This window comes from Taurulus bubalis, assembly GCF_910589615.1.
Source record: "Taurulus bubalis genome assembly, chromosome: 2".
NCBI classification, from domain to species: Eukaryota; Metazoa; Chordata; class Actinopteri; order Perciformes; family Cottidae; genus Taurulus; species Taurulus bubalis.
The window spans coordinates 1,523,407-1,542,752 of record NC_136590.1 but is presented as its reverse complement, the minus strand read 5'-3'; the positions used below and the strand labels follow the sequence as shown (position 1 = coordinate 1,542,752).

Sequence of the window (19,346 nt, the reverse complement as noted above, 5' to 3'; positions counted from 1 at the left end):
GAGGGACAAGCCCCTCCTTCTTTTGGTCATGTTCAGCAGTAAAGGTCCCTGTGAGGGACAAGCCCCTCCTTCTTTTGTCATGTTCAGCAGTAAAGGTCCCTGTGAGGGACAAGCCCCTCCTTCTTTTGTCATGTTCAGTAGTAAGGGTCCCTGTGAGGGACAAATCACTCCTTCTTTTGTCATGTTCAGTAGTAAGGGTCCCTGTGAGGGACAAGCCCCTCCTTCTTTTGTTATGTTCAGTAGTAAGGGTCCCTGTGAGGGACAAGCCCCTCCTTCTTTTGGTCATGTTCAGCAGTAAAGGTCCCTGTGAGGGACAAGCCCCTCCTTCTTTTGTCATGTTCAGCAGTAAGGGTCCCTGTGAGGGACAAGCCCCTCCTTCTTTTGTCATGTTCAGTAGTAAGGGTCCCTGTGAGGGACAAGCCACTCCTTCTTTTGTCATGTTCAGTAGTAAGGGTCCCTGTGCTGTAAGGCAAGAGGGAGGGAGGAGGAGAAGAAGAGAGAGAGGAGGTTTTGGTTTAAACAATTCCTTTATTCCACTATTGTAGTGAAAACAGAAAAACCCTCTAAAACATCACTTAAAAACAAACAATAGTCAACAAACAAACCATTAGCCACCGAACAAGAACAAACACTCGATCAACAGTGAAGCTGCCCTGAAATAGGACAACCCTGCCTCATCCCTCGTCACAGGGATCGGTCGACTCAGCCCAGTTCTCATTCTCACCATACACTGTGCACCACTGTTGTCACGCCGGAGCACTGATGAAAGAACCCAAATGCACGACCCGAGGCAGAGAGTAAAGTTCACAAGGATTCCTTTATTGATAAAGGTAATATTGCAACAGGATAGAGTCTCTGGAGAAGGACCGCCGAAGGTTCTCCCGATGTAACTGGGGAGGGACTGAGGCCGGTCGGCAAGGCTCTGACCCGCTGTGGTGAGAGCAGCTGTCTCACTCAGGGGAGAGGAGAATCGCCAACGTAAACAGTCCAGGGTCATTCACAGGAAGGCAGTCAAACTCGGCAGAGGTACAGGCAGGGATCGGGCTTACTCGGAAACGAAGGGACGTCGGAATCAGAACAGGATATCAGGCAGGAAAAACGCTGGTAAGTTGACTCTCAGGTGAAGAAAAACGAACTGGCAACGAGACAAGTGAAGCACAGAGTATATATACACACTGGGAGGGGAGTTAACGAGACACAGGTGAAACACATCAGGGCAGGGAGAGGTAATCACACATGAGGAAGTAAAGACAGCAGACATGACACAGGAGGAGGATTTCAAAGTAAAACAGGAAGTGACAAGACAACAAAATAAAAGCACTACCGTCTAGTGACGGTTGTGACAACTGTACAACAAACCCACCCAAGCCAAAAAAAAACTCACCCAGCCCAAAAGCCCTGAGTGCAGAAAACAGATAGGAGTGGTCCACCCTGCTGAAAGCCTTCTCCTGATCCAGGGAGACAATACCAACGTCTACATTGTGAAATGTACACACATCAAGCACATCACGAATAAGAAAGATATTGTCCATGACTGTTCTGCCCGGGATACAGTATGGTTGGTCACTATTTACAATCGATTCCAAGTAGTCTCTCAGTCTATTGGACAAGGCTCTGGAAAGCACCTTGTAGTCCGTGCAAAGCAGGGCCACTGGTCTACAGTTCTTAAGAAGAGCCACGTCGCCCTTCTTGGGCAGCAAAGAGAGCACTGCTCGCTGGCAGGAAACAGGAAGCGATCCTGTTTCAAAACATTCCATCAAGACAGCATGGAAGTCCGAACCGATAGTAATCCATGGCATGGGTCCTCATCTCCCTCTGGTCGGTGGTTATCCTGCCTCCTGGGAGCTTCAGACAGGTCATCCGCTTCCTCTGCGCCGTCGATCTCTCCAAATTGAAGAAGAACGAGCTTGGGGCATCCATGTCTTTCACCTGGAGAAACCGAGCCCGAACCAGAGCTCCCTTCGCTCTCTCTTGTAGGAAGGAGCTCAACTCCATCCTCCTCTCCTTCAGCAGTTGGCCCACTCTGGGATCCGGGTCTCTCTGAAAGCCTTCCTCAATGTCCTTTATGTTGGCTTCAAGGTCCTTAACTGCAGCCTGTATTACCGCGGTGCCGTTTGAGGTACCTTTCCTCCCTCCATTGTTTCAGAGAACCGAAACAAACTTTTTCAGCTTTCCACTGCTGCCAAAGAACCTCAAAAGCCTGACAAAAAGTGCTGCCCTGCAGAATTTTATTATTAAAATGCCAGTAGGAGTTAACCCTTTCACCTGGGGAGGTCATCAAGCCTAAACTGACGAGGTGATGGTCGGCGAACCCGACTGGACTTATAGTGCTACTTTTTATCCTGGAGCTGAGACTTTTAGGGATGTAAATCCTGTCCAACCTAGCTGCACTTTGTCGTTTCTGACCCTCACCCAAGTCTACTGCCTGGCTTGCGGGAGTTTTACCCTCCAGGTGTCCAACAGATCTAACTGAGTGATGACGTTATGGAGGATATGAGCTGACTGTGGGTGGGCTGACTGTTCCTCGTTGTTCCTGTCTGTAGTGAAGTCCAGCGTGCAGTTGAAATCCCCCCCGATGATGAGTTGCTCCTGGTGGCAGCTCTGCAGCTCGTTTAACATCCTGGTGAATAGTCGTGCTCTTTCTGGCCCCTGATAAACGTTGACAAAACAATACACTGAGCCTTCTATCTCTGCCCTCATGTATAAATGTATAAATAATAAGAAGGAAAAAGACTAATTATCAATAAAATACATAAATAATAAGAATCAAAAAGAAAGAAAACCAGTTAGAATCTGGTAGAAAGGACCTGAGTGTGGGCATTGTCTCCTAGACACGCCCACCTATCATAGACACGCCCACCTCTCCTAGACCACGCCCACTACGCAGTCCTCCATGACACATTGTACAATGTTGACATTGTAGCTTCAACTTCATTCAAATTATTCAATAACTAGTCAATAGAATAATTCAGGGCATGAATAGTATAATTATTAACCTTATTATAATTACTTGTGATCCAAATATTGAACCGTTGCCTTGAAACCGGCTCAGAGTGGTTTAATGTGTAAACATAATTCATACTCGAAACACTAAATATTCTTCAATGTCCGTGTTGATCGTCTCTCCTTTTCTGTTTGGAACGACCTCCTTTTGACCTTTCACCTCATTTTGAGCCAAACTAAATGTGTTTTTTTTGTATTTAAAAAGTGTATAAAAGGGGTAGTTTGAATTCATATGAAACAAAAAAAGTTATTTAATTAATAATTGAAGCCGGTTGCTCGGCCCAGAACGTCAACATTCTAGGAGTCTATAGTGTTTTACTGTCATACGCACAGACAACAGCTATTCTGTACGATGTGAAGCGTATTCTGCTGGTCCTCCTCACACAGCATTACAATGAACCCAAGGTCAAACATACATGAAAATAAGGCACGAAATAGTATTGCACAAACACATGACACTAGTATTGCTCCGTGTATAAAGTGCACTATGCATTGATGTCCAATGACAGACTCTCAGTGTGTCTTCCGGGGCTCTACTGCCCCCTAGTGGCAGGGCGGTAGATTGACCCACATTGATCTTATAGCCAGAGATCTACCACATTCACAGATTATTTACAGCACGGAGGGAATTCATTGTTTATGGTTATGGAGGAATATCAATACGTCATCTGCCTACAACGAGATAATATGCTTTCTCAGCATCTTTGGGGCGGTGAAGCATTTCATGTCCAGAAAGACTTTCAAAGTGAGTCATCGACAGCACATGGTGACGATATTATGGAGAGTTTGACCACTGAAATTCATTCTACTAATTTTAGGAGAATATTTGTGAGTTGCATTTATAGAACTGGTTCCTGCATTGACTAATTTATGAAAACCTTAGTTGATCTTTTTGGTAAAGTTTCTAAAAATAAATCCCTTGTTGTTTGTGCTGACTTTAATATTGACTGTTAAAATGGAACGAACACAAATTATCAACAGATTTGTGTTATGCATTGTTTAGCTTTGGTCTCTGGCCTCTCATTGATAAACCTGGTAGGATAACTAAGGAAAGTGATCACTTATTGATAACATTTTTACAAATGACCAAGTAACAAGTGGTTTGTTTTGAACTGAAATCAGTGATCATTTTCCTCAGAATAAGAACAGCTGAGAGAACTGAGGCTTCAAGATGGAACTTAAAACAACAGCTGGGATGAGGAGTATGAAGATCATAACCAGGCCTATGATGCATTGTTTTCATATGTTTGGAGTTATACAATAAGCATTGTCCTATTAGCAGCTGCAGGGTAAAGGGTACAGGAAAGACACGGTGACTAAAAGTCTACAAAGAGTAAAAAGAAAAATGTACTTTAAAAGAAATATTTACAACTGAGAACCAATGAAAGTGAGGGAAAATATGAGTTTTATAAGAATAAACTGACTTCCATTATGAGATAACAGAAGAAGGAGTACTATAATAAAATACTAGAGGATAGTGCAATCAATATTAAAGGACTTGGAAAGTAATCAATCAGATTATGTTGGAACGACTCTGGCCAAAAAATACTTGTGCCTGATAACAAAAAGATTAGTTTGATAACATTCTTGAGGATAATTTAATTGTCATGTTCCTTTGAGCGGTGAATGAAGCTGAAATCATTGAAATTGTAAAAAACTTCAAAAGAAAAAAGATCTTCTGATATATTTTCTATTGATATGGTGATCATTAAAGTAATTGATTATATTGCAGGACCTCTGACCTATAAATGTAATCAGTCTTTTCAAAAAGGTATTTTTCATAATAAATGAAAACTGCAAAGGTAACACTAATATTTAAAAATGGAGATAAGCGTTACATGGATATTTATAGACCGATATCCCTTCTTCCTCAATTTTCTAAAATATTAGAGAAACTATTTGTGCAAAAATTGGATCTCTTAAGTAAAAATAAATTATTGAGTGAACATCCCATGCACTAATGGAGATGTGGAAGGAATCACAAAGGCAGTTGAACATGAGTATGAAGTAAATAGATCACACTAAGTTATTATAATAATAGTATTTATAATGATCTTAAACATCTGAAACTCTTTTGGCGCCGAGCAGAAGCGTCACAGTGAAAACATGAATCTGAAAGGAGCTCTTCTCTGATTGGACGACCGCAGCTCCGCTCTCTCTGACCAATCAGAGAGCAGCGTGGTTGTATATAAGCCCGCCGGCGCCGCCATGAAGACACTCTCCTCTGTGAGCGACTCAGAAAGCAAGAAGCAAAGATGTCTGGACGTGGAAAGGGAGCCGGTAAGACCAGAGCGAAGGCCAAGACCAGGTCCTCCAGGGCCGGGCTCCAGTTCCCCGTCGGCCGTGTCCACAGACACCTGAGGAAGGGTAACTACGCCCAGCGTGTCGGCGCCGGAGCTCCGGTGTACCTGGCGGCGGTGCTGGAGTACCTGACCGCTGAGATCCTGGAGCTGGCCGGGAACGCTGCCCGCGACAACAAGAAGACCAGGATCATCCCCCGTCACCTGCAGCTGGCCGTCCGCAACGACGAGGAGCTCAACAAGCTGCTGGGCGGAGTGACCATCGCTCAGGGCGGCGTGCTGCCCAACATCCAGGCGGTGCTGCTGCCCAAGAAGACCGAGAAGGCCGCCAAGAAGTAGAGCGCGTGACCGAGACGACGACCACACCAACGGCTCTTTTAAGAGCCACCACACTCCTGAAGAGAGATCCTGTGAATTAATATATTGAATCCTCTTACATTAATAACTATCAAACCTTGTTCACTTGATTTACATGAATAATAATTCAATGTCATGTTTAGCATTACATGATTAATATCAATACATTTATCTAATTATGCAAAATGTCACAAAACAACTTTCCTTCAGAGGCCATGATTTATAATATCTTATTAAAATACAACAGTTAAACTTTACTTGATGTCTGCGGTTACCAAACTGCCATAAAGTGATATATAAACATTCAGTGTTTTTATATAATTAAGTTTCCATAAACACATGTAACAGTCTGAGCTCTTAACAAAATAATAATATAATTATCCCACTATTTTTTAGCAGAGAGAACTTCCTTTAAACAGATTTATGATTCAAATTTTATGAACATGAACGTGAAGATAAATTAAGCAATTCATGATTTTAACAACAATGTCTCTTAAGAACCACAAACTAAAGAGAAATCATTTCATTGTAAATATATATTTTACCTTCATGGATCACCTGGTGAACACAACTCAGTTATTAAAGTTATTCCAGTGTACTGCAGAATAACTATTTCATTATTGACTTCTGTACATTCAGCTTTACCCCAGAAATAAGTTTATATTCATTAAATAACTACTTTTAGTAACCTGCATGAATACCTGCATTTATTACTACTTGACCACTCCTCTAATTTGTTAGATCCATTAGATCCATTAGATGTTTCCATGCTTGAACTGTTCTTTACCCTGGAGATCATGTTATGATGCTCAGTTATGAGTTTAAGGCCTGGTGCTATATTGAATCCTCTGATATAAATAACTATATTAAACATCTGTTCACAAAAGGTTAAATTGATTAATTAATATTAATAATAATTCAAGTGTTCATGTTCATCACATGTTTAATTATGACAAATCCATCTATTTATCCATTGATTTCTATAAATCTTCACTGTCATAAAACTCTAATTAAATAATTCACATTATTTTAACACTTAACACTAGACAAACAAGGCCCGATTATAATAAATAACACATATTGGTATATTTGGCCCAACTCAACATTTAAACATTAAGACTTATTTCATGAACAGTGGAATATTTACTTTCTTTTGTAAATACTTTTTCAATACTCCTTTTTAAGTGTCTCCTACCATACATTTATTTATATACATTATCTTTGTCTCCAGCAGGCCCATCAGTTTAAGTGTTTTTAATCCTCAAGTCCAGCTGTTACAATATATTTACTTTATTTATCGCTTCATGTTAACAGCTCAGACCAAAAATTGTTATTCAGGTGAAAAACAAACTGAGAAACATTATAGATTGGAATAAATATGAATAACTTTATTGAATGGATTTAGTCTGAATAGTTGCTTCAGTACCAATATGTACTAAAGCTGTATATTATATTTGTGATGAGTAAGGTGTTCATGAGTTAAAACAAATACAATGTTTTAACTTTAATGTAAATGCATTGTAATAAAACAATGCTTATAATATATTTAAACATTAATACAATTAATTAAACATGTTGGGGACCAGGACCGTCAGCTCAGTCAGCGGTGTGGTGGCTCTTAAAAGAGCCGTTGGGGTTCACTACAGGCGGGTCGGTCTAAGCCCTCTCCCCGCGGATGCGGCGGGCCAGCTGGATGTCTTTGGGCATGATGGTGACCCTCTTGGCGTGGATGGCGCACAGGTTGGTGTCCTCGAACAGGCCGACCAGGTAAGCCTCGCTGGACTCCTGCAGAGCCATGACGGCGGAGCTCTGGAAGCGCAGGTCGGTCTTGAAGTCCTGAGCGATCTCCCTCACCAGGCGCTGGAAGGGCAGCTTGCGGATCAGCAGCTCGGTGGACTTCTGGTAGCGGCGGATCTCCCTCAGAGCCACGGTGCCGGGCCTGTAACGGTGGGGCTTCTTCACTCCGCCGGTGGCAGGGGCGCTCTTACGGGCAGCTTTGGTCGCCAGCTGCTTCCTGGGAGCTTTTCCTCCGGTGGACTTCCGGGCGGTCTGCTTGGTTCTGGCCATTGTAGTCGCTCGGTCTGCTGCGGGTTCACGGACCAAGAAGGAATGCCTCGAGAGCGCGAAGAGACGCTTTATAAAGGAGCTGCCGGAGTCAGGGCGGCGCTGATTGGTCCGAGCGGGGAGACACGCGCGCTGTAGCTGCGCTGCGATTGGACCAGTGGAATTCAAAGTACACCCGTAAACACAGCGGCTGAATAACAGAATGAATAAAAGACAAGAAGAGAGAAAAGTTCAGACCATGTCAATATGTTATATTATATTATTATAATATTATATTTATACGATTCAGGATGAATAGAAACTGGATTTAATCATTTTAACTCTGTTTCCTGATTGTTTTTATTTTCAATCTATATTTATTTTAATCTTAAATGGCAAAAGGCTTCTATAACTATACTTAACTTGAATGCTAACATACAGCTAATAACTGGTACAGAATGCTTTACTTTAATAACATTATATTGGTTATCAGTGTTTTATTGTCAAATATGATCAACTGATTAATTATTACTGATTAATCAAAGCACTGGTAAAAGACTTGATTATACTTCCATACGTCTAATGTGTTGGTTTTAATACTTGACACCTGACAAAGTCACATAAATAAATAACTAAATTACATGTGTCACTGGCAGATAAATAATATAGCATAAAGCATAATAAAGAACATGTTTTATGTATGTATGTTTCATTAGCACAATGCTTATATATTTACTTTATACTGTTACAAGTTACTTTGTCAGTTAAGTGATGAAGATTATAATTATATTAACTTCCAATATTAATCTTTTTAGTTTTGGGGCTTCACTTCAGTTTTTAAAAAAAGCTGAAAAAGGAAAATACATCTATAAACTAGTCTGAAAACAAATGTTCTGTAATAAACTGCAAGTATTATTTATATAATAAAACAATAATGGCTCATTTTAAACTAAATACACATTATATATAAAAGGGAAAAGCTCTTTATGGATGTGTGTGGCTCTTAAAAGAGCCGTTTGGTGCACTAGTGCTGCAGGAAGTCGCTTCACTTTTTCGCTGCAGCTTTCTTGGCAGGCGCCTTCCTCTTCGCGGGAGCCTTCCTCGCAGGTGCCTTCTTCGGGGTAGCCTTCTTGAGGGCAGCCTTCTTAGGAGTCGCCTTCTTGGGAGCAGCCTTCTTGGGGGTTAACTTCTTAGGGGTCGCCGGCTTCTTGGCGGCTTTCTTCGGGGACTTCTTCACCGCTTTCTTAGCCACCTTAACCGGCGTCTTGGCAGCGGCTTTGGCGGCGGCCTTCTTCACCACTTTCTTCACCGGTTTGGCTTTGGGCGCCGCCTTGGCGAGCTTGAAGGAGCCAGCGGCCCCTGACCCGGTAGTCTGGATCAGAGTCCCGCTAGCCACCATCTTATTCACCGCGGAGACGATGCGACCCCTGGCCGTGGCCACTTCGATGCCCTCGGCAGCCAGCGCCTTCTTGATGCCCGCGAGAGAGATCCCTTTCCGGGCGCTGGACTCAGTCACGGCATCGATGATCTGCTTCTGGAGGGACGGTCCCACTTTGGTGCGGACCGCCTTCTTCTTCGGGGATTTGGCGGCGGCCTTGGGGGCCTTCGCGGCGGCCTTGGGGGCCTTGGCGGCGGCCTTGGGGGCCTTGGCGGCGGCCGGTGCTGCCGGGGGAGCTGTTGGAGGTTCTTCTGCCATCTCCGCTGTGGATGCGTTTGTGTCGGTCTGACGGCAGGAGGCGGCTCTTATAAAGCACATGAGAACCGTGGAGAGTCAACCGGCACAGCCGCTCCGCCGAGCTGCTGAAACATGGCGACACTTGTGTTTTCTCTTCCACCGTTTTGGGGATAAAATCCACACAAGAGACCCGTTTTTAAACACAGCCGTTGTTTCCGCAGCGAGAGGACACTTTCCCCTCCACACTGAGCTCGCCTTCGGCCCCGAGGACTCGTTTATTTGCTCCCGGGAGGCTCCAAACCGCTCGGATTCACGCTCACTTTGTGCAACTCGCAGCGCGTTTCCTCCACATTTGGGCTCTAAAAACGGGTCAAAGTGTTCCGGTGGACACCTGCCGGCGGCGGTCCGGTTAACGGAGACTCGCGAGGACGCGACCGCACGGAAGTCACCGCGGTGCCGAGACGTGTTGGGTCCGAATCCGAGCAGTTGTCGGCGGCAGTAAACACACAGGTGTGCGCGGGTGGATCTGGGCGGTTACCTGTCTCAGGTAGATCCGCTGAGCTCACGCCGGAGCTCGGGCTCATATTTTATAGAAACAGTCGTTTTGTGACCCATTTTATTTTAATAAATGCACCAAATTAATCCCATATTCCAGAAGTGAACTCAGTCACAGGTGTTTTTGTTGTATTTACCTAAACAGTTTGTCAAAAATAATTAAAAGGTATTAACAAATATATACATATTGTACTCAGATATTTTTGTTTACACATACAATAAATAAAACATGATAAACAAACGTGTGATTTCTATAAATCCTCTTTTAAACATCAGAAACCAAACAGAAGATTCTGATTATTAAGATTGTACATTACATTAACATGATGCATGTTTTATTTACCTTTTAATGTAAAGTGTCACAGTTAAAATGCACTTCTCATACAAAATATGCAAATTGTACTCAAAGATCAGACTTTTTATTTATTGTATTATTATTATTGAGGTTGGTGTCATGTTTGTTCTTTTACACATAAAAGCAGTAACATAAACATATCTATAAATATGTGTTTAACCGCCAGAAAACAAACCAAGCGTCTGACTTCATGTCGTGGAACCAGAATAAAAACATAACGTTAATGTACTTTTGTTATATAATGAAGATGTTTGACAAAGACAACCGAGTACTGTACTTGTTCTTTACTTTTGTAAATCCATTTTCTGTAACTTTATACTTTCAGCCTATTTCATTTCAAAGGGATATGTTGTACTTGTAGCTTCACTATTTGACGGTATTAGTTACTAGTTAGTCTACTTTGTAGATTCAGATTCTTCATACAGAATATAGATCAATTAATAAATGTTCCTAACCTATTGTTTAGGCCTCTGCTTGAAAATGTCATCCCCAAACTAAAAAGGGTGTATCTCTGCAACCACTAGGGCTATTTGAATAATGTGGGTGTTACAATAAAAGGTACTGAAGAGAATTGAATGATTTATATGTTGTACTGCCTTACTTTGACTGAAGTTTCATGTCCTGCTTGCACTAAAAGAATGTGTCTCGAAGCTGATGGGAAATCGTAACTGGTCTAGTTCTCAGTTGCTCTTGACATTGGCTGAACAGACTAGAAAGAGGCCGCTGTGCCTCATATGCCTTGCTACCGCATATTAACACATAAAGCTTGCTTTAGGCCGTTATCGGTCTGGCACAGGGACGGTTGTCTGGCTCCTGTCGTGTGTGGGAGATTCTGCCTTTGTGCTCAGTGTGGCTCACCCTGTGACCTTTAGATGTCTGAATTACAGACGGACTCAGCTCCCTTTTTCGCTACTAAGACTGAGACAAATATGGAAGTCAGATAAGGGGGAGTCTCACAGAAATGGCATAAATATCCATTGTTCTTAGAGAACGGGGCCCACTCTCATTCTGGGGTGTGCAGACTGTATGCAGAGCAGACCATCAGGGGAGCTGAGTCCAAGGCCTTGTAGGTATGCATTTCATGTATGTGTGTAATAATGGCTTAAATAAATAATCTTGATTGTAATATAACCTGTTCTGTCAATTCTTGAACACCTGAGGAATTTCCTGGAGAGGAGATTCCATCCCTTCAGTACAAATGTGAGATTGTGTTCAGATGTGTAAATATCAGTCTATATGTTACTGGTTAAGAGTAAATGAAGATGACACACAGAAAGAAATGAAAAGGTTTCAGGTCCGCCTATAAAAAAAATCACTTTCAGAATTATTATTTCTTTGAAAGGATGCAGCTGTAAGGTCCAACTCTAACCCAAATCATAGCTCAATGTGTCATATAACAAGCTATGATTTACAGTTATATAACAATCGCTCAGTCTTTTCAGGGATTGGATTTGAAAAGGGGTTGAAAAGATTCAGATTTCACTCTCAATGAAGTAAACGGGTTCTGGCTCCTGCATCAGGGCCAGTTGATCTCATGATTTAAACCATCCAGAAAACATCAAGGAGATTTCATCAGACAGAAACAAACATCTGCTGTTTAATATTAAATTAAAAAAACATGAAGAGGAACCCGTCTAAGTAGAGCTGGTGGTGGCTCATAATAACAATAAAGGCTCTTCAATAGGGATTTAAATAACGTTAAATAATATATGTATTACTCGTCAATACAACTATGACCACTTTGGACTCTATCGAATAAGCATAAACCTCTATAATGGAACATTTTTATTTTCTTGAAGGTTTTTTTTGCATCATTGCAAGTTCTGACAAAAATAAATATAAGTATTAGGATGTCATAGTTATTATACTTTTAAAACACCAGGTATTATCACTAAATGATTAGGAACATATCTCAGTAGTTGACTTGTGGCATTGAGATGAAAACATGTATATAAAAGATAATAGTAATACTAATAAAGGCTCTTCATGGAGCATAATAAAAACTATGAAGCTGCCTCAGTAGAGCTGGTGCTTTATTATAATAATGTTAATAATAAGGCTCTTCATGGAGCATCAGTAGAGCTGGTGCTTTATTATAATAATGTTAATAATAAGGCTCTTCATGGAGCATCAGTAGAGCTGGTGCTTTATTATAATAATGTTAATAATAAGGCTCTTCATGGAGCATCAGTAGAGCTGGTGCTTTACTATAATAATGTTAATAATAAGGCTCTTCATGGAGCATCAGTAGAGCTGGTGCTTTACTATAATAATGTTAATAATAAGGCTCTTCATGGAGCATCAGTAGAGCTGGTGCTTTATTATAATAATGTTAATAATAAGGCTCTTCATGGAGCATCAGTACAGCTGGTGCTTTATTATAATAATGTTAATAATGAGGCTCTTCATGGAGCATCAGTAGAGCTGGTGCTTTATTATAATAATGTTAATAATGAGGCTCTTCATGGAGCATCAGTAGAGCTGGTGCTTTATTATAATAATGTTAATAATAAGGCTCTTCATGGAGCATCAGTAGAGCTGGTGCTGGCTCTTTATTAGAACTAGAAATTGCATTTCCTGCTGAAAATGCGTTGGAATGCAAAAAGCTGAAGCTTAAAGCTTAAATATTTGAAAATATAGCTGAATATAGCTGAAAATAGCGGAATATAGCTGAATTTAGCTGAAAATAGCTGAATGTAGATTTAAAATAGCTGAAAAGATAAACTACCTGCTGAAAAGTGTTAAAGCCCAAAAGCGTTGAACTGAACTGCTGAACATCCTTAATGTTTAAATGGAAAAGTTGGAAGCAAAACTGCAACATCTAAATAATCCAAGAGATCAATTAAAAGTAGTAGTTGTAGTTGTAGTAATGAAATAACAGTAGTATGAGTAGAAGTAGTAGTAGTAGTTGAAGTAACAGTTGTAGTAGTAGTAGTAGTAGTAGTAGTTGAAGTAACAGTAGTAGTAGTAGTAGTAGAAGTAGTAGTTGAAGTAACAGTAGTATGAGTAGAAGTAGTAGTAGTAGTTGAAGTAACAGTAGTATGAGTAGTAGTAGTGTTCATAGTAATAGCAGTAGCAGTAGTCATATTAATAGCTGTAGTAGTAATTAGTAATAGTTATAGCAGTACTAGTATTAGTAGCAGGAGTAGCAGTAGTAGTAATAGTCCAAATATTAGCAGCAGTAGTCAAAGTATTAGTCTGCGCATTAAGTATTTAATACAAAAATCCTCATTTGAGCTTCATGTTATGATACAGTTAATTCATGGGACTTTTATTTTGAAAGGGAAGACAGACAGACAGACAGGAGGCTTCACAATGCCTTTGACTGAATATCTGCATGAATATCTCCAAGTCACACACTCCAATGTGTGTGCAGATTGTGTACAAAACCATCTGTTAAACCCCATATTTGGAGGCAAAAACATGCTCAGATCACCATGACAGTCCATTCAACAGAGAGGAGAGGAGGAGACCATCGCACTGATATCCTTGATATTGTTCTGGAGTTTAAATAGACGTGGGAGCAACAGCTTCTCTGAGGCTCACGTTCACACACACACACGCGACAGTGCGCGCGACCGTATTACCACGTGCACGCGCGCGCACGTACACACGCGGACATAGACACACAGTCAGTGAGCATAGCAAACTTCATGCTAGTGAACAAATTCCATTCCTCTCCAGCAACAGCACCTGTTTTCTGTGTGTGTGTGTGTGTGTGTGTGTGTGTGTGTCCACAATGATGATGGTGATTAGTTCAAAGTGAAAACACCTGTGACATGAGGGAGAGACTGAGTTGTTTGATCTCCATAGACTCCAGTGCATTTTTTTCATAAAAAGCTTCATATCTCAAGAACTTCAAAGGCGAGACGCCAAAATAATAATATTTTCTGAGAGATAAGACTCTTGCGAACGCGTCGATGTTGTTTGTGGGTCTCTAGGCTACACGATGTGTCTCTAGTCGCAATTTATAAATCAGGTACGGTCGTGGGAGAGAGACATTTTTGAGGAAGATTTAACATGGGAGCGAATGGAAGAAGAAGGAGACCACCTCTCACATATCGTCTGATTTAAACACGCCTGAATCTGTTGGATTCAAATCGACCCAAGTTTAAGAAGTGAGACAAGATTTCCTACGTTTTGATGTATAAATTATGCCCAAAGACTTAGTATTGTGGAGGAGATGGCAAAAAGCAAAATAAAATCTAACTAATCCTCCAGGGGAACTACACTCAAGCTGTGACGTCACGCGCTCTGAGCGGCGCAATACACACCCATGTTAAAGGCAGAAATGGTGGGAAAAAAGCATGAAATGAAAACGCTGACAGTTAAAAAACTATAAAAGATATCAGAAATCATAGAATAATAGCTGACGGTTTTGTCAACATTTTAGAAGTTTAAATGGTGTCTTCAGCTGAACGTATGCAGAACCTGTCAGCGTTTGAAGATTTTCCCCATCCGCTCCCATTCATTTTAATTTTCATAAAAAGCTTAATAATTCAAAAATTTGAAAAGTCAGAAATATGAAAAGTCATAGCCATCGTCTCCTTAAGTAGCTGAATATTTTAATATTTGAACGGTTTCTGTAGCTGTATATATGAAGGAGGAGATGAGGTGCAAAATACGTACGGAAGAAATAGAATAAGTTGAATAAAGAAGAAGATAGCAACAGTTGGACTGCTGAAGCATTCCAACTAATAATAAGGCTCTTCACAAAGCTCCATAAACATGGTCACAGGAAGCCGCCTCAGTAGAGCTGGTTCTGGCTCTTAAAAGAGCCGTTGTGGGCTCCAGCAGGTCTACTTGGAGCTGGTGCCCTCGGACACGGCGTGCTTGGCCAGCTCCCCGGGCAGCAGGAGGCGGACGGGGGTCTGGATCTCCCTGGAGGTGGAGCGCTTGTTGTAGTGAGCCAGGCGGGACGCCTCGCCGCCGATGCGCTCAAAGATGTCGCTCACGAAGCAGTTCACGATGCCCATGGCCTTGGAGGAGATGCCGTGTCGGGGTGGACCTGCTTCATCACCTTGTACCGCGTAGCTCTCCTTCCGGGACTTGCGCTTCTTCTTGCCGGTCTTGGTGGCCTTGGAGACGGCTTTCTTTGAGCCCTTCTTGGGCGCTTTCACGCTGGGTTCCGGCATCTTTCTATCACGGTTTGCTCTTCTTCTTGATCACATTCTTTTTAGATGTACCTTGTATGTCCTTACAGATAGCATCTTATGCTTAAAGTTAACGGTCTAACAAGAGGACCGTTATCTGTTAAACACAAGTTCTTTGAGGTCACATCCCTATTGGGCTGTGAACTCATGTGGTTCTGCTCATTGGGCTTTTGGATCTGAACATATGACCCACTGACTGCAGCGGATCCTTTAAGATTCATGAGAACCTTTTATAGTTGTTGATCTATTGCTGACAGTGAACACATGTCCACCTCTTCCTGACATGAAACATACCACTTTAAACTACACGTCATTCATTATTAACTCTTTTAATGTTATAATGTGCAGTTTAATGAAGCGTCTCATCTCGAACACAGGGCTCATTTTAGTTAAATCCACTAATTATAAGTCACCATTACATTGTTTGATAGAAACTATAAATGAGTTATTACGTATTTACAACTGTTCTTTTACTTACTGATCTTGGGGAGTTTTTCTACAGAAATCCCTTAACATGAACAGTCTTTTACATGAACTTGTGTTTTCACAGGAAACTTAACTGGGTTGAGAGAATAGTTTGGGTTGAAACCACAGCACCAGTGTTTGTTGGAGAAAGAGCCAGCGTCTGCAGGTCAGAGCCGCTGCATGTCCCCACAGGAAACCTGGTCACAAGTCTACAATACAACTGATGGAGAGCCGTCTGCTTTTCACAAGTTTATCATAACTATCCCTAAATATGTTGTCAAGTCATTTCCCCCTGATGGAAACTCATAAAGTTATAATATGGTGTAATTTGTAAAAGCCAATATGATTTTCCACAAGTAACAAGCTAATTGGTCTGCATGAAGATGTAATAAACTACAGATAACAGCTGCTGATGTCAAGTGGGCACAACACTAGGGGCTGTGTGACTTCCCCAGTCAAGATATGAATATATACTCGACTAATGCAAAGGGCAAATTTGGTATTGAAGTAGCAGCAATTTACAGAAATATATATATATAAAAACAGGGATGAAAGACATGTACAGCAAAAAAGTAGTGTTAATTTAGGAATGAAATTAAACTTAAATACAAGTGCAAATTTAACAAGTTTTGAAAAGATTAAAGGCAATTACATTAGTGTATTAACAATAATAAAAATAGAGTTTCAGAAGGGTCCTCCCAAACTAAATAATTATTATTTGCACCGCCATCATTGAACAAGGATCCCTCTTCAGGAGTGTGGTGGCTCTTAAAAGAGCCGTTGGTGTGGTCGTCGTCTCGGTCACGCGCTCTACTTCTTGGCGGCCTTCTCGGTCTTCTTGGGCAGCAGCACCGCCTGGATGTTGGGCAGCACGCCGCCCTGAGCGATGGTCACTCCGCCCAGCAGCTTGTTGAGCTCCTCGTCGTTGCGGACGGCCAGCTGCAGGTGACGGGGGATGATCCTGGTCTTCTTGTTGTCGCGGGCAGCGTTCCCGGCCAGCTCCAGGATCTCAGCGGTCAGGTACTCCAGCACCGCCGCCAGGTACACCGGAGCTCCGGCGCCGACACGCTGGGCGTAGTTACCCTTCCTCAGGTGTCTGTGGACACGGCCGACGGGGAACTGGAGCCCGGCCCTGGAGGACCTGGTCTTGGCCTTCGCTCTGGTCTTACCGGCTCCCTTTCCACGTCCAGACATCTTTGCTTCTTGCTTTCTGAGTCGCTCACAGAGGAGAGTGTCTTCATGGCGGCGCCGGCGGGCTTATATACAACCACGCTGCTCTCTGATTGGTCAGAGAGAGCGGAGCTGCGGTCGTCCAATCAGAGAAGAGCTCCTTTCAGATTCATGTTTTCACTGTGACGCTTCTGCTCGGCGCCAAAAGAGTTTCAGATGTTTAAGATCATTATAAATACTTCTACTGCAGTAGTTCAGCTGCTAAACTTCATAACTGCAGTACTTTTAGCAGGAATCTTCTTCCGTTGTTATAGTTATATTTCACAGATTACAGGGTTCTAGGATCTATGGTGGTTTCTTTAGTTTGTGTTTTATTCAGTAAATCATTACAATAAAATACAATATTCTATATAATATACAAAACGGAAAGACTGAAAATGTATAGGTATACGCAAAAAATGCAAAAATATTTCTCTTCTAAATTATTACTATCAATGAAATCAGATAATTAATTAGAAATAAAGAAGAAAAAATATATATAAAATGTTTTATAAATAATCCTTTTGAAAACCATAAATGAGTTGACCGTTCTTACATCCATGTTATGATTAACTCACTGCTTCTGTTTTCCAAGTAGCTTTTCAACCAAGAGTGATGATCCCTCTGATCCATACTTCTCTAATGTAATCAATAACTTACTGTGATCTATATACTTCTCTAATGTAATCAATATCTTAATGTGATCTATATATCAAAAGCCTTCTGTAGGTCAATGTAAATACCAATAGAATACTCTCTACTTTGTTATTCCTTCCACATCTCCATTAGTGCATGGGATGTTCACTCAATTTATTTTTACTTAAGAGATCCAATTTTTGCACAAATAGTTTCTCTAATATTTTAGAAAATTGAGGAAGGGATATTGGTCTATAATTATCCATGTAACGCTTATCTCCATTTTTAAATATTGGTGTTACCTTTGCAGTTTTCATTTTATTATGAAAAATACCTTTTTGAAAAGACTGATTACATTTATAGGTCAGAGGTCCTGCAATACAATCAATTACTTTAATGATCACCATATCAATAGAAAATATATCAGAAGATCTTTTTTCTTTTGAAGTTTACAATTTCAATGATATCGGTTTCATTTTCCGTACAAAGGAACATGAAATGTAAATTATCCTTAATGTTATCAGACTAATCTTTTGTTATCAGGCACAACTATTTTTCTGGCCAGTTGTTAAACACCCACAAAATAATCTGTATCCTTTACCCTGCAGCTGCTAATAGTTTTCCCTTGGATCTCAGTTGTATATATTATATATCTCAAGTACATTTTTCTTTTTACTATTAGTAGACTTTTAGTGAATTATTCTATTGACCTGTATTTAAGACTAGTTATTGAATAGTTTTAATGAATTTGACGCTACATTGTAAGTTTGTCTAATAATGGGCAACGACCAGGAAGTGTTTTTGTCTTCGAGCAACGTGATTGGCTCTTAAAAGAGCCGTTGTGTTGCGCGGTGACGTCACGCGGTCTATCCTCCGAAGCCGTACAGGGTGCGGCCCTGCCGCTTCAGCGCGTACACCACGTCCATGGCGGTCACGGTCTTCCTCTTGGCGTGCTCGGTGTACGTGACGGCGTCCCGGATCACGTTCTCCAGGAACACCTTCAGCACCCCGCGGGTCTCCTCGTAGATCAGCCCGGAGATGCGCTTCACGCCGCCGCGACGAGCCAGACGGCGGATGGCGGGCTTGGTGATGCCTTGGATGTTGTCGCGGAGGACCTTCCGGTGCCGCTTAGCGCCGCCTTTGCCGAGTCCCTTCCCGCCTTTACCTCTTCCGCTCATCGTGGGTTAGCTGCTGGAGGATCGCTACAAACGAATGAGCGGAGCGAGGAAGAGCGGCTGTATTAAAGCTCCCCTGCGGACGTAATGGAGGACCGCGGCGCTGCTTAATGGGCGTGGTTTAGGATATGTGGGCGTGGTCTAGGAGAGGCGCCAACGCTTAGGTCCTTTCTACCAGATGGGTTTCTTTCTTTTTCATTCGTATAATTGATTTATTTTATTGATAATTAGTCTTTTTCCTTCTTATTATTTATATATTTCAATGATAATTAGTCTCCCTGATTCTATAGTTTAGTTTTCTACTTCTCTGGATCCTAATGACCATTTAGAGCCTCATTTACATGTATATGTATATATTGTATGTATATATTACATGTATGTATATATTACTATTTACTATTTTATATTTTATTTACTCAT

At 41.5% G+C, this 19,346-nt stretch overlaps 5 protein-coding genes and 1 pseudogene across 6 annotated transcripts; 1 reads left to right on the top strand and 5 right to left on the bottom strand.

The window, feature by feature from the left end:
* Positions 1 to 5,245: 5,245 nt before the first annotated feature.
* LOC306733121 (histone H2A-like) lies at positions 5,246 to 5,661 on the top strand. Its single transcript, XM_079214315.1, has one exon. It carries the CDS (start codon positions 5,259 to 5,261, stop codon positions 5,640 to 5,642), a length of 384 nt encoding a protein of 127 aa, XP_079070441.1. The 5' UTR covers positions 5,246 to 5,258; the 3' UTR covers positions 5,643 to 5,661.
* A 1,565-nt stretch (positions 5,662 to 7,226) lies between these two features.
* LOC306752620 (histone H3.2) lies at positions 7,227 to 7,727 on the bottom strand (the record flags this gene model as incomplete). The annotated part of the gene is made up of 1 exon (XM_079236400.1): positions 7,227 to 7,727. The coding sequence occupies one exon, from the start codon at positions 7,725 to 7,727 to the stop codon at positions 7,317 to 7,319; it is 411 nt and encodes a 136-aa protein (XP_079092526.1). The 3' UTR covers positions 7,227 to 7,316.
* A 1,021-nt stretch (positions 7,728 to 8,748) lies between these two features.
* On the bottom strand, positions 8,749 to 9,399 carry LOC306753321 (uncharacterized protein; the record flags this gene model as incomplete). The annotated part of the gene is made up of 1 exon (XM_079237192.1): positions 8,749 to 9,399. One exon carries the CDS (start codon positions 9,397 to 9,399, stop codon positions 8,749 to 8,751), a length of 651 nt encoding a protein of 216 aa, XP_079093318.1.
* Positions 9,400 to 15,087: 5,688 nt separating this feature from the next.
* LOC306753320 (histone H2B 1.2-like) lies at positions 15,088 to 15,423 on the bottom strand (annotated as a pseudogene). Its single transcript has one exon. The product of its transcript is annotated as a histone H2B 1.2-like (transcript).
* A 1,274-nt stretch (positions 15,424 to 16,697) lies between these two features.
* On the bottom strand, positions 16,698 to 17,113 carry LOC306749906 (histone H2A-like). The gene has a single exon (XM_079233263.1). It carries the CDS (start codon positions 17,098 to 17,100, stop codon positions 16,717 to 16,719), a length of 384 nt encoding a protein of 127 aa, XP_079089389.1. The 5' UTR covers positions 17,101 to 17,113; the 3' UTR covers positions 16,698 to 16,716.
* Positions 17,114 to 18,617: 1,504 nt separating this feature from the next.
* Positions 18,618 to 18,929, bottom strand: LOC306750795 (histone H4; the record flags this gene model as incomplete). The annotated part of the gene is made up of 1 exon (XM_079234269.1): positions 18,618 to 18,929. One exon carries the CDS (start codon positions 18,927 to 18,929, stop codon positions 18,618 to 18,620), a length of 312 nt encoding a protein of 103 aa, XP_079090395.1.
* Positions 18,930 to 19,346: the final 417 nt, after the last annotated feature.